Below are 14,087 nucleotides of genomic sequence, written 5' to 3' on the forward strand. Positions count from 1 at the left end.
TTTCTATGTATCTGTATAGATGTGTGTGTCTGTATCTATGTAGATGCACGAGTTGGAGACTCGACAGCTGAGGAGGCTTGCGAGAGGAGTGTGAGGCTTCTACAGAAAGGTCTGAGTCGTCCTGCGTCTCTGCTCGGGGGCCTGTGAGAGTGCATGAAGTTCAGAAACGCGACGCTCCTGCCAGGCGCCTGTCTCTCTCCGAGACGACGAAGCATCTGCGTTGAACCCTAAGCTCACACCGAAGAGATCCACGCCGCGTTTCAGTCAAGAGAGGCTTCACGCAGTCGCGCATACAAAGTGAACCGCCCTCTGCGCAAAAGAGTCCTCCGTGGAGCTTTTGAGTTCGTGAGAAAGTCGGACTCGCGCCGCATCCACGTTCGCCTAAACGCTCCTCGAGATGCACCGGAAATCTGCAAATCGCGCAGAAACGCGGCTCGTCGAGGGAACGGATGAGGTCTTCTTCTTCGGACTCGCTGCGCGTTCGCTGCGGAGTTCGTCTCGCGCGGCGACCACCCGCGGGTGTACGTACACACTGCGGACACAGCGCGAGAAAGCGCCGGCCCGGCGAAGGAGAACTCCCCGAGGCCGACAAGAGAGCGTTCGAGATGAGCTTGAAGCAGCAAAAGATCAAGTCCGCCTCTCGAGCTTGAAAAGATTTCCTCTGCCGGCGAGCACCCGCGCGCGTCGGAACGCGTCGGAACGCGGCAGCAGCGCGCGCTAGGTGTGTGTCTCGTCGCGTTTCTCACCGGGGTCATTCGACCGTGGAGAGGAGAGAACAACGGAGTCTTTTTTTCGCGTCGAAACCGGAAGCGGCTTGAGACAGTGAAGAGGCAGCGAGCGAAAAAAGCAAAAAAAGGGAGAAAAGACGCAGTTATTCTCTCGGATCGCGTCCACCAGCCAGAGAGGTGCCACGGACCCAAGCGGAGGCAGCGCGAGGGGAGAAGCAAGAGACAAAGGTCACCTTCTGTTTCCTCCTCTCTCGCGAGAGCAAACGTTGAATGCACCGCCTTTTCGCCTTTGCTGCTGACATAAGAACGCAACCGTTCGAAAACCGAAAACCAGAGTTGACGGTCCATGCCGCCTCTCTCTGCCCTCGAACGCTCGACGAATCTAGCTGGACGCGACGGGAGCGCAGGCGGCCGCGGGAGACACCGCGCAACTGCTGAGGAGACAGCGCGAGAGAGCGGCAGAGAGGTGCAAAAGAGGCGGCAGGTTTTTTTCCGTGAAGGAAACGCGTATTTCGTGTGTGTGGCTTTTCTCCGGCGTTCCTGCGTTTCGACGAAGCGTTTTCGCGGCCTGAGGACGACGCAGGCCTTTTGGAGATGAGGGACAGAGACAGCGTCGCGAGCGTCGTGACCGTCAGACCCCAGACGCAGATTTCTGCTCGGCGGCACAACTCGCAAGTGCTCGCGCAAAAAGACGGCCGCGCGCGAACAGCGAAACGGCGAAGAATGGTTTTTCGCCCAGCGTCCAGTACGGACTTTACTTCGCGGGAACGCCTGTTGAAATCTTCTTCTGAGGCACGTTCTCCCTGCGTGGTTCTCCGGCGAATCACGACGAAAACGCGTCAGTCCTCGCGTCGCCGATGTTTCTCTCTTCTCTTGGCGGCTGCAAGTCGCTCTCCGCTGTCCTTTTTCTCCTCCTTTTCGTCCTCGATCCGCGACAAGCGTCTCCCCTCGCGACTTCCGTCGCCAGCGCCGCCGGTTCGTCCGCCTGGCTTCCCGCGGCGCTGCCCCGTTCTTCAGGTGTACGTCCACCTGACCAAAGCCGCCGCTTGGGGAGATCAGCGCCGAGGGGGAACGCAGACAACCTTCAACAGCTTCCCTCTCAGAATGGCGTGAGGCGGCGCAGGTCGGTGTCCTGGGCTCGCGGACTTCCAGCTTTATTCCGCGCCGCCGCAGACGAAGGAACGGAGGGAGGAACGCGGAGCGATCCGAGAGAAGATGACGCCTGCTCTCTGCTCCCGTCGTCTCACCGACCGAGCTGGCAACTCAGAGGCGATGCCGCGGGCGCTTCACTGAACGAGAAGTCGGGGAAAACGCGACGGCGAAGCGGCTCGCATCCGTGGGTGCGTTCTGTCGCGAAGCATCGCTTTCCGCGGTGGACGTACACCTCGCTCTCTCACCATCGAGGAGTGCCATGCGCTTCCCTTCTTCCTCACAGATGTGGGTTCTGTCCGTCGTCTTCCTTTCTCAACAGCGCGCGGTTCTGTCCTGTGATCGGGGAGGACACCGCTGTGCGAGGCGTACTCGCTGGGGGCGACGGTGTGTGGAGCCATGTTGTCTCGGGCTCTGCAGCGCGGTGCGACGCCGGCAGACCAAGGCAGGAGAAGGCCGGTGTCGCGGGGAGAAAGAGACCCCACACCGCTGTGTTCTTCATCTCGAACTTCGCTCCGTGCGGTGCCTCCACCTCGTCCCGTGACTGCTTCGCGAACTCTGCCGAGGACAGACGCGGAGCGCCAGTCGGACCTCCTCTCTCTCCTTCTCTTCGTTCTCTGAGTCGCTCCTCTCTTTGTTCTCTGAGTCGCTCCTCTCTTCGCTCCTCTGCTCGTGATCCCTTCTCCCCGGCGACGCCTCTCGCCTCTTCTGGTTCTCTCCCGCCGCGCATGCGTGAGCTCCTTTCTGAGTTGCGACGGCAAAAGGACCTGCATGCAGTTTTCGAGAAATTGGTGTCGTTCGCTTCTTCGGTACCTCTCTATCCAGCGCGCGACGCCTCTGCGGTTTCATCCCGCGCCTCCACTGCGTCTCCGCCGTCCCCGCCGCGTCCTGTCCCCTCCGCCTCTCTCTCTCCTGCGCCACCGCCGAAGGCAACGGAGACAAGCGGACGCGCCGACGACCGGCTCTTGCCGCCCGCTCAGCTTCTGCAGCAGCCGCGCCGCGAGGCGAGCGAGGAGGCAGACGAGGAAGGAGACAGTCCAGAAGCCTGGGAGAGAGTCGCAGGCTGTGCTGCTCTCGTACGCATCCGCGTCTGTCTCCGTCGCGTGCTGTCTCCCAAGCGCGAAGGGGAGTCCCGAGCATGCTCCGTTTTTCGAGAAGCAGATGTCCGTGAAGAACCTCAGCAAGGCGCTCTCGCCTCGCTGTCTGTGGCCGCCTCCTCTTCTTCCGGGGCCTCTTGTCATGATGTCGAGGGCGCGAAGAAAGAACGAAGGGAACTGAGGAGAGAAGACCGAGACGGAGAAGACGAAAGGAGACGGTGGGAGCTCCGCGTCGACCTCAGAGGATGGTCCGACTCGCTGGTCGTTCGAGCCTGGCTGGCGATCCTCGTGGTTGGATTGAACAACGCCGCCCCTGACACGGTCCTCGCTCTGAGCACTGACGACATTCTGCGAGAGGCGGGGCTGATGCCGTCCTCGACGCCTTCCGGTGGCAAAGGTCATAAAGACACCGTGAAGGAGACACAGGGAGAGCCTGAGAAACAGACAGAGGAAGGAGAAGACGGGCACAGAGAAGCAGAAGAAGAAGCAGAAGAAGCAGAAGAAGAAGCAGAAGAAGAAGAAGAAGAAGAAGAAGAAAAAGAAAGAAAAGGATCAAAAAGAGAGAGCGAAGAGGAAAGACTACAGGAAGGAGAAGAGCGACTGAGGGAAGAGGAAACAAGGAAATGTCGTGAAGAAGAGAAACGGCGACTTGTTGTTCCTCAGGGTCTCGAGTTCATGCTGAGGTCGATTCAGCGGCAAGTCCGCGAGCAACTCTCTCGTCTCGCGGAAGAAGAGAAAAACGGAGGTGCGCCTGATGGAAAGGTGCGGAAGTCGAAGACAGACAGAGACGCTTCCCGTGACTTAACTGGGGAGACAAGAACAAGAACAGACGAGAACGGAGTGCAACGCAGTGTCTTCCACCGGTGCAGGAGTGATGCAGAGACAGAAGCAGATTCTCACCACGTATCTTCTTCTCTCTCTTCGTCGTTGCCTCCTTCGCAACCTCATCTGTCTTCTCCTTCCTCTTCCTCTTTGTCTTCCTCATCTTCGCCTTCTTCTTCTTCTTCATCTTCATCTTCTGCTGCGCCCGACCTCTTTGCTTCGACGACAGAGACGTGTGAAGAGAAGCGAGAGCTGAGACGAAGCGCCGCGAGTTCTCCCCCTCAGGTGGCAGTCCTTCTGAGCGGAGGCGTGGACTCATCGGTGTCTCTGTGTCTCCTCCAGCAGCGGGGCTTCGCGCCGCAGGCCTTCTTCATCAAAGTCTGGCTGCCGGAGCTCCTTCTGGTGTCTAGACACCTCAACCGGCTCCTCGACTCCGGACTCGCGCCAGCTGCGGCAGGCGGTTGCGGGTGGGAGAGAGACTTGCTGTTTGCCGACCAAGTCTGTCGACAGGCGCGCGTCCCTCTCGAGGTTTTGCCTCTGCAAGAAGCGTACTGGGAAGGCGTCGTGCAGCAGATGCTCGACGAGGCCCGGTGCGTCAGCAGACAGTCTCAGGCTGGCTGGTCGCGAAGCAAAGCTGCGCAGTGTTCTGACGGAGATGCCGGAGCACGAGAATGCCTGTCGTTCACTTTCCTTCTCATTCGCGGTGCTTCGTTTTCTTCTCGCCTGGTCTGTTACAGTCCACTCGCCTTCGTCTTCTGCTGTTCGCGCTCGCGTCCTCCAAGTTCGCGTTTCGTCTCTGCTTCTTCCTTGCTTTTCCGCAGTCTCGTTCGCGTCTCGAGTAGGGGTGTTTCTCGACGCCTGTCGTTGTCCGCGTCCATCGGCTGCATCGCTTGTGCCTCCTTATGTCTCCTTTGTGTCTCCATTGTGTCTCCTTTGTGTCTCCATTGTGTCTCCTTTGTGTCTCCTTTGTGTCTCGCTCTCTTACAGACAAGGCCTGACGCCCAATCCCGACTGGTGGTGCAACCAACGTGTGAAGTTCGGCGCGTTCCTCGACCTGCTGGACGGACGAGAAACGCGCTTCTCTGCGAGGCGAATCGCGGGAGAAAGCGAGGGGGAAAACGAGAAAGAAGAAGCAGACATGCCTTTCCTCCGGAACTCTTCGCGCTGGACCGGCGCAGTCGCGTCGGGGCACTACGCCCGAGTCGTCCCCGCCGCCGAGACGAGTCGGAGATCTGAAGAAGGAGAAGACACAGAAGACAGGGACGAGGATGGAGAAGAGGATCGAGGAGACAAAGAGCGTGGAAGCGAGGAGGAGAGAAGAACAAGACTGTTTAGAGGAAAGGATCGCCGGAAGGACCAGTCGTATTTTTTGAGTGGCTTGTCGCAGAGACAGTTGAGACGCTTGGTGACTCCAGTGGGAGACATGGAGAAGGTCGAGGTATGTGTGAGGTGGACATGTTTCTCTTCAAGGAAGTGACACACTACGTTTTCCAAGGCCATGCGTACCTGGACTCTTTTCGCGTCTGTGTCTCGTTCCTCCCTCTTCTTCGTTTTCTCCTCTCTTTTGTGCGACCCGCTCTGTCCCTCTCTTACCGGACTGTCTCGCTCTCGGCGCCTTCGCTCTCTTTGCGAACCGGTTGACGTATGCTGACTTGTCTGGATCTTCGATCCTTCCGTCAAGCTCGAAGCCGTTCTTCGACGACGACGAATCCAGTTAAGCATGGTTGATGCTCCGATCATCCACCATTAACAAAACCAATTCAGTATCCGAGGTTCTACAGTGATTACAGGGGGTCTCTCTCCTTCTAGCCCAGGTCGTTTGCCAGACTGAGTGCGTCCTCTGTCATTAACGAATTCAGGATCCTAGGTGCTGTGATGTTTCTGATGTTTCTGATGGACCTTATCTCGGTTGTCTTAGGCGTTCGGCTTCCTCGAGCATCTCTGCCTCTTGTGCGCAGGTCCGCCGCCTCGCTGCGGCGCTGGATCTCCCGACGGCAAGACGGCAAGACAGTCAAGGACTCTGCTTTCTTGGCAACCTTTCGCTGTCCTTTTTCTTTCGTCACTTCCTCGGCTCTTCGACGGGACCTGTGCTCCACTTCCCCTCTTGCCTCGCTCTCGGCTCGCATGACGGCCTCTGGAACTTCACCGTCGGCCAGCGGAAGGGTGTCACACCCTGCATAGACGTCGCCCGCGTCCGCCGTCTGTCTTCGTTGCCGGACTCCTCTCTGACTCCACATGCAGCCTCAGTCGACAGCGAAGGAAGCGAAGAACAGACCGCACGGGCGGGAGACAGCCGGCGCCGGCAGGCCAGAGCGCCTCCAGGGAAGCCGACAAAGGCCTCGGCGACAGGGCAGGGGCGTCAGGCCGCGGATGACGAGGAAAGGAGACTGCTAGAGGCCAAATGTCACCGAGATGGGGATGACTCTTGCCTGCGAAGCGCGAACCACACAGTTCGGGGCAGACTTGAGTGTACAGACAACGCAGACCGTCCAGACGGCCGCGTTCCTGTTTTGAGCGAGGGAAATGAAGCGCCTTCTTCTTCGTCGTGCTCCAGCTCTGCTGAGGCAGACGAAGGCCAGGAAGAAGGCGGAGACAGGCAGAGTCGTCTGTCAAGTTCCTCGTTTGCTGCCTGTCTCTCTGGAAGTCCACAAAACCTCTTCGAGCCGGCGAATCCCTTTTCACGGACTGGCCTCGGCGCAGCGAGCCTCGCAGGGCGATGGGTTGTGGCCGCGAAGCATCCGCCGTCGAACGCGCTCTTCGTCGTGAGCGAAAAAGAAATGAAGGCTGCCGCGGCGGTCGCCGAGAGCGTCGGCTACTCTCTCGACGTCCTCGCTGCGGGACCAGGTGTACGTACACTCGGGGACTCGCAGACGTACCTCCTCGCCTTGCTTCTCACTCTGCAGCAGAAATTCTTGCGCGTGGACAATATCCAGTGGATTTCGCATCCGCCTTGTGCAGCGTGTAACGCGGAGGAACAGCCTGTGAGTCGCGATCCGTCGTTTCTCGGTACTCTTCTCGGCAGCCGAGACCCGCGAGCGAGGCTGAGAGGCGACGAGAAGAGTCTCGAGACGGCGGACGAGTTCGCATTTCTCCGATGGGCGCTAGAGGGGTCTCGCGACAAGAGGCCTCGGCTGTACGACGTACAGGTCCGCCACGCTGCGGGGACCGCTTGTGCAGCGATCCATCGCCGCGTTCGTCTTTGTCTCTTTCCACCCGAACGAAGGTCGCCGAGTTTCCTCTCGCCTTCGGCCGTCTCTGAAGAAAGCGGAGGCCGCAGAAAAGAAAGCAGGGCGCCGTTTGGGCCTTCCCGCGTCGAAACCAGCGCCGGTTCGTCGGGTGCGTGGACAGCTTGGATCGAACTAGCTGAGCCGGATGAAGGCCTCGCTCCTGGGCAAATCGCTGCCATTTACGAAGGCGAAGAATGTCTCGGCGCCGGCCGGATCAGCGCCAGACAAGGGCAAATGGCCGTTGAGGCTGCTCTGCGGTCTGCGGGTCTGAACTGAAGAGCGAGGGACTCGGCGTCTTCTCGTGACAAGGAGGAAAAGTCGAGCGGTCGGAGCTCTTCCGGGTGTACAGACACAAGCTCTGCGACCCGAACTCTTCAACAGAAGTAGAAACGAATCAACAACTCTCCTGCAGACAGACGTTTCTACAGCGATTCAGAGACATGCATTCGTGTGTATAGGCACGCAGGCATGCATATATATATATATATACTTATATATATATACACTTATAGATATATATATATATATGAGTGTACGTTTGTGCAGGTATATATATTTGCGTGAAAAGAATTTCAGTAAATAGAATATGGGGGTTAGGGACATCGAGTTTGGCACAAACGTTTTTACGGCTCGTGTTGGGCGTTCTCCAGTGTGGATGAAGTTGTCAACGGCCTACTCTTGTCGCTCTTTGTCGAAATAAGACTGGTTTTTTACCTCGCCTAAAAATTTGACGCTTTCTTGCTCTGAGACTCAGACGCGGCCGAGACCGCAGCTGCTGCAGCCCTGGTAAATCCTGCGACTGCCAGGCCTTCTGACTCTGTCGAGACGCTCAACACGGAGCTCCTTCGGTGTCCTGTAGATCTCAGTCACAGTAGCCAAAATGCAACAAACCAAATATTTAAAGAAGGTGAAGAACTCTCTCATGTTTCGTTTCTCACTAGCGGCAATGGCCTGTCTGGCCTTCAGATGCTACACCTGTAACTCTGGCGCTGAGATCCACTTCAGAAGCAGAACATCACTTTCTCCCAAACCCGCAACACTGACGAATCTCCATTTGTCTCTCCAGTTATCCATCTGTGCGCATGTCTGTGTACCTCTGTAGATACAGTTACAACGTAAAAATGTATATCTTTATATATGTTTATATATATATATATATTTATATATGCTTGAGTTAGGGTGTTCGACATTCGTGCGAATGCAGAAACCTGTGGACGCGTATTGGCACGACTGAGTTGCTCTGCTTCTTTGCTTTTCGAAAATCCGCATGTGACACAGACGCATCGCTTGCGTGAACTCGAGAGAAGAGGTGACATTTCCTTCTCCCTCTAAGGAAGAAGAAAACTTCATCTGGTTCTGAAGAATCCTGCACCTGTGCACATGATTCACCTGCTTTTTCGTTACGTGTGTACACAATAAAATATTTGGCAAATATCTATGTCTATCATTCTCCATGGGTTTAGGGCAGTGGCCAACTCTGAGTAGTGCGACTCGGGGTCCGCGACGTCCTTTGCTTCGTCTTTACCTCAGCCGAGGCGTCACTCTTTCTCTTCTTTCCTGAGAGGTCGTGAAGCCAGGAAATCGCGCGTCTACAACGGGAGAACATGTTTGTTTTTTCAGTCAGAATCCAGCAAATTTACATATATTTCTGTTTCTTTATCTCCTTCTACTTGTCTGTTTACTCTATCAAACATGGGGGGACTCTCATGCTCTTTTTCGCAGCGTCGCTCCGATACGTGATGAGACAGTTGCGAAGGGCGCGTCGAGCTGAGAGACGCTCTGCCGCCGCGTTCCGCATCAAAGCTAGATTTCCTATGGAGACATCCGTAAAGAAAGTCACTGGCCGAAGAGTCGTGAGTCCATGCGTTTCTCTGCTGTGATCTGCGCATTCTGTTCTCTCTCCTCCTCTCTGCGTTCATTCTTGCTACGCTTTCCTCTCTGCTCTCTTCACTGCTCTAAGCTGTCTGGACTCGGTTCGCTGGTTTGCCTGGTCTCTACTGCTACTTCCTTTTCTGTCTCGGCTCCTCTGGCGAACGCCCTGCATACACCGAGTCGCTGCCCTGCGCCAGTGCGACCAGTCGATTGATTGGGTTCGCCTCCCGGGCACACGGTGTACGTACAGCGCCTGCCAGCCAGTGTTCGGTGTCTGTGCGGCAGCTCTCGCGGCGTCTGTCTCGCATGCTTCGCGTTTGCTCCGGAAGACTTATTTTCAGCTCTGAGTGTTCGTCCTTTCTTCTGCAGGCCGACTGTGGGGCCGCGCACCCAGTTTCGCGCTGTCTCGCGACAGCAGACACGGATCACCAGAACTCATCGGGACTCCACACTGCACTCCTCGTCTTCCTCCTTCCTCTGTATCTCTTCTCTGCCTCCCCTCCCCCCGGCTGTCCCCTTCTCGTCTCCTCCCCCGTACACCCTCGTCGATTTACTCCTCCTCAGCGCTCGCTTGCGCGATGGCTCCAGCTTCCTCGGCCTTGCGTCTCGCAGCAGCCTCGAGTTCCGCGGCCATTTTGTCGGAGAACGCCTGTCGGATTTCTGCGGCGAAGCGGCGGGCGCTCTGGCGGTGCTTCTTGTGTTCCTCGCGGTTCGCCTGCTTCTTCCTGAGGACCAGGGCGCGCTGCTTGGTGCCTTCCGTCTGGGCGAGGCGCGCCAAAATCTTCAAGTTGCGCGCCGCAGGATTCACCCGGCACAGGACGGCATGGTTCTTCAGGAGGTTCTTCTTCTGGCCGCGCTTCTTCTGCGGCGCGACGCGCGCAGGCCGCACGACGCGCTGGATCTCCTCAGAGTTCACGATGCGGCTGAGGTCCGCGTTGGACATCAAGGCTCGCGGGAGATGGTAGCCTTTCTTCAGCTGGGCGGTGCCGGTGCCGGTGTGGCGGCCAAAGAGGAGCTGCAGGCGCTTGAAGGCGGACGCAGTGTACAGACAGAAGCGGCCGAGGGCGCCGCCGGGGGCGAGTTGGAGGAGATTCAGCGAGTCGACCTTGCAGAGTTCGACGCCGGGGATGTTGCGGAAGGCGCGGGTGACGCCGTTGTCCTCCGCATAGACGACGAGCGGCCCGCGACGCATGTGTGTTCTGCGGCCGCGCATCTTGCCCTTGCCGGCGCGGAGTTTCTTCGCGCTCGCCCGCACCCGCTCGAGCTCCGCGGTGCAGCCGAGCGTCTCGAGGATCTTCACCGCCTCGCGGGTCTTGCTCACCTTCTCGAGTTTCTCGCTAACGACGAGCGGGAGCTCGGGTACCTCGTCGATGCGGTGACCGCGGGCCATGACCAGCGCAGGCAGGCCGGTCGCCGCGACCGCAGAAGCCACCGCATGTCGCTTCTGCGTCACATTCACCTTCCGGTGCCACCGTCTCCAGGTCTTGTTCGGCGCAAACATTCCGCCGCCGCGGCACATGTTCCCGAAGGCCGCCTGCCCGGCGCGGTGCGTGCCTCCGCCGGGGACGCGCGGAATCCGCGACACCGCGCGACCGGTTCCCCAGGACTCTGCAGAAGTCTGGTACCCCGCGTTCGGCGCGACGCCGTACGGCTGTCGGCGGTTTTTCGCCATGTTGGTGTGGACGAAACGCACCAAGTCCGGCCGCAGCGGAGAGAGAAACACGGAGGGCATCAGGGACGTCCCCGACGCCGTTCCGTCTTCCGGCTTATAGACGGAGACCAACGGACGGGCTGTCGCCATCTTGAACTCGCAGGCAAAGAAGACGTACAAAGGGGGGGGGGGAGAGCGAGAGAACGCTGCAGACACACAAGGACAGAGACACAGAGACAGGCACATGCAGAGAAACAGAAAGAAACCTCGAGAGTGTGGGCGAGACTGAGAGAAGAACGGAGCCTGAGGGAAAAACGGGAGAGCTCACGGAGCGGCGACGCGCTCCGACTCGGCGCAGAGCAGTCGGCAGAAAGCGAAAGAGAGAAAGAAAGAGAGAGAAAGAGAAAGAGAGACGCGCGACTGGTGTGTTTTCAGGCAGGTGCGAAACTTCCAGAAGTGACGCGCGGCAACACAAGGGATCACTCGGGCAAGGCTGTTCAAAAAAACGGCAGGACGGGGGACCCACACAACGACGCTCTTTTATTATGCTGGACACCCGGCGGCCTCTGTTTTCCACGACACAGCAAAAAGAGCGCAAGGAAACGCACGCGTCCGACAACTCAACTTTCTAAACTCGTTCGCGTTCGGAGTCAAAACGAGGTCTTCTCGCGGGGCATACGACACACACACAGACGACAGGGTGAGAGCGGCAAAGACGGACAACGCCTTTGAAAAACAGCGACGGTCGAAACGACAGAGGAACGCGTCTCCCCGACCCTGCAATTCGGCGGATTTCTGGTGTGGAAGAAGCAAAGACGCCTTCGCTTCCCTGTCGGGGCATGTCTCTGAGAACAACACTGGTGAACCGATCTCCAAAAAACCGGGCACAGTCTAACGACGAAACGTTTTCAAGTTCCTCCTTTTTTTCGACAAATGAAAGCCGACTCAGTTTGTCCTCTCTCGCGGGGTGCGACCGCCCTGGCTCCCCCCGCGGTCGGTCGCACGCAACTCTTCAGTTTCAGGCTCTCTTACTGCCACTGGTTTTTCTGCCCAAAACGATTTCCTCCCCTCACGTCCGGCCGCCGACCCAGCAGTGGATTGCGGGGAGACGCCACGGAAAAAGACAAGGAAACGAAGTCAAAAAGAACTCTCGAAACACACAAGCGGGGCCTCTCGCAAGCTTGTGGGGAAGAGAACTTCGGCCTCGCGTTGCGCAGAGCGTCGGGGCAGGGTTCCGCAGACTTACGTCCTCTCAGAGTAGACGAGACAATGTCTCTCCACGACTTTCGCCTGAATCCGAGAAAAACAAAATACAGAGAGGACCGACAGGGAAACCCAGCCTCCTCCTGCAAGCGCCGCCACACACGAAAGCAATCGTCTCCGGTCCGCCTCTTGGAAAACTTCTCTCCCCTGGCCGCGCATGCAAACCCTCGCGGCGCCCGGCCTATTTACGACGACCGAAGCGTGTTGAACGGTATATAAGCCGAATTCGTTGTCTCGTGTGTTCCCCGCGGCCAGGGGACTGGCTTCCGGCGCGGTCGACAGATCAGGCGCTAGAAAAGCGGAGAGAACAGGGGTGCTCGAGGGTGTCTTTCGTTTTTTCCCGAGAAGGTCATTGTGCATGCATCCGAGAGGCCTGCGTCGGCCGCTGGCGAGTTTGCAGGTCACAGGCGAAGGCGCGAAGACAGTGAGGCTCGCGCCGTGAGCGGGAGAGGCTGCTTTTCGCCGTCTGCTTTTTGTGTCGAGTAAAAGCCGAGCATGTCGACTCGACTCTCAGCGCGTGGAAGTTTCGGTTCATCTGGCGATCTACGCTGCCAAAAAGGACGGGTGCCAGTCTGCGCGAAAAGGAGGCATTGGCATTCGCAAGAAGGCAAACAAGTTTCAGACTCGCATGGTCGTCTCGTCTCGCAAGGAAGAGTCTATACGGACTGCCCTCTGCTTTCCTCCGCGCAGCTTCGAAAGAAAAGCGAGCGGAAACGACGGCATCTGGCGACGCGTGCAGCGTTGGGAGAGGAGGGTCGACGCGGCCAGACGTTCCGAAAGTCGTAGAGTGAAGCCTTCGCGACTTCTCAGGAGACTTCCAGTATCTGTCAGCTGCACTGCATGTACACCTGACAGCGACTGTTCGGAGAGCCGCTTGTCTTTGCCCTTTCCAGTGGAGAGAAAAGACGAGAAGGCAGCGGAGAGGACGCCGAATGGTTCTCACTTCTTTTCCGTTCTTCGCCTTCTGAACACTCCTATCTGTTCGGAGGAACAATCGCAGACACAGCACGACGAGAGACAGAAGGAGAAAAGAATCCACTCCGAGTTTTCCTTCTTCTGCCTCTTCCCTTCTCCCTTGTCAGCGCGTCGAGCCTACCTCCTTTGAAATAGACACAACAGATCAGAGGTCCTCTCTCTCTGTCTCCGTTGCCTCTGTGTATGTTTCTTCGTCCTCTCTCTCTCTGTCTGTCTGTGCATCTCTGGCGAATGAGGAGGCATTCGTCTCTCTCCCGTCTGGTTCCTTCTCTTTCTCTCCTTCGTTTCGTCCGTCTCTCCGCGCACCGTCTTCCGCCTCCTCCTCTCTGAGCGTTCCATCTTTTCCTCTCTCGCTCTGCCGGGTGCTCCCTCTCCTGTCGATCCGGCAGATCCGTGGTTTCGTCTCGACGTATGCGTCGGGAAGAGGAGACCCGCGAAGGAGAAGAGAGGAGACCGCCTTGCAGGTCTCTCCATGGTTCTGCATGAGGCGCGTTAGACAAGTATTTCTCTGTCCTGATTCGTCTCGACTTCTGTTCCTTGTCGCAGGGGGAGACGCGTTTTGGAGGTCTGGGTGTTTCGCTGTCAAAGACGCCCTTCTCTATCAGCTGCAAGTTTTATCTGTTTCTCTCTTTGTCGCACGGTCTCTTTGTTTTCTTGTTTCTCTTCTTTCGCGTGCCTCCTCCTTCCGGTTGCTTCATCTCTTCGTTTCGGCGCTCCTTCGGCGCCTCTTTGTTTCCTCTTTCTGTGGTTTCCAGGCTGTCTGAACAGACGCGTCTCACACTCGTCAGCTCACGTCTTCTTTCTCCAATATATGTTTATATCCATGTGTGTATGTATATCTACGTATCGATGTATGCTTGTATATTACATACGTATATGATATATGATATATGAAATATATATATATATATGTATATATATGTATATATATGTATATATAGGTCTATGTATCTGTCTATATGTGTTACATGTAATTACACCCGTCGCTCTCTCCGCCGCGTTTTCTTCGCCTTCTTGCTCGTTTGAGAGGCCAAAATGGAGACAACGGCAGCGATGCTCGGCCTCCGTCGTCTCTTGTGACTGCACGATCTCTCGAGGCCGTTCGGCTGTTCCGCGCGCGTCCTCGCCAGCCTTCTTCTTCTTCACACCTCAAAGCCTCCTGCGCCCCCCTGTGTGTTTCACCTTTTTCTCATCTTTCTTCTTCGTCCCCCTTCCCGTTGCCGGGTGCCTCTCGCCCATTCGCGAGGAAGACGGACCTTTGTCGCTTCTCTCCGTTGTTGGCTCTGTGTCGCGCCGTCTCTCT

At 57.2% G+C, this 14,087-nt stretch overlaps 3 protein-coding genes across 3 annotated transcripts; 2 read left to right on the forward strand and 1 right to left on the reverse strand.

Annotated features, from left to right (window-relative positions):
* Positions 1–40: 40 nt before the first annotated feature.
* Positions 41–7,755, forward strand: TGME49_309110 (tRNA methyl transferase). The gene is made up of 3 exons (XM_002364139.2): positions 41–4,386; positions 4,784–5,234; positions 5,755–7,755. The coding sequence occupies exons 1-3, from the start codon at positions 1,586–1,588 to the stop codon at positions 7,297–7,299; spliced, it is 4,797 nt and encodes a 1,598-aa protein (XP_002364180.1). The 5' UTR covers positions 41–1,585; the 3' UTR covers positions 7,300–7,755.
* A 1,249-nt stretch (positions 7,756–9,004) lies between these two features.
* Positions 9,005–11,919, reverse strand: RPL4 (ribosomal protein RPL4). The gene has a single exon (XM_018782564.1). It carries the CDS (start codon positions 10,790–10,792, stop codon positions 9,446–9,448), a length of 1,347 nt encoding a protein of 448 aa, XP_018635629.1. The 5' UTR covers positions 10,793–11,919; the 3' UTR covers positions 9,005–9,445.
* A 332-nt stretch (positions 11,920–12,251) lies between these two features.
* Positions 12,252–13,640, forward strand: TGME49_309130 (hypothetical protein). Its single transcript, XM_002364141.2, has one exon. The coding sequence runs from the start codon at positions 12,438–12,440 to the stop codon at positions 12,912–12,914; it is 477 nt and encodes a 158-aa protein (XP_002364182.1). The 5' UTR covers positions 12,252–12,437; the 3' UTR covers positions 12,915–13,640.
* The last annotated feature ends 447 nt before the right edge of the window (positions 13,641–14,087 follow it).

Source organism: Toxoplasma gondii, chromosome XI (assembly GCF_000006565.2).
Source record: "Toxoplasma gondii ME49 chromosome XI, whole genome shotgun sequence".
Classification (NCBI taxonomy): Eukaryota; Apicomplexa; class Conoidasida; order Eucoccidiorida; family Sarcocystidae; genus Toxoplasma; species Toxoplasma gondii.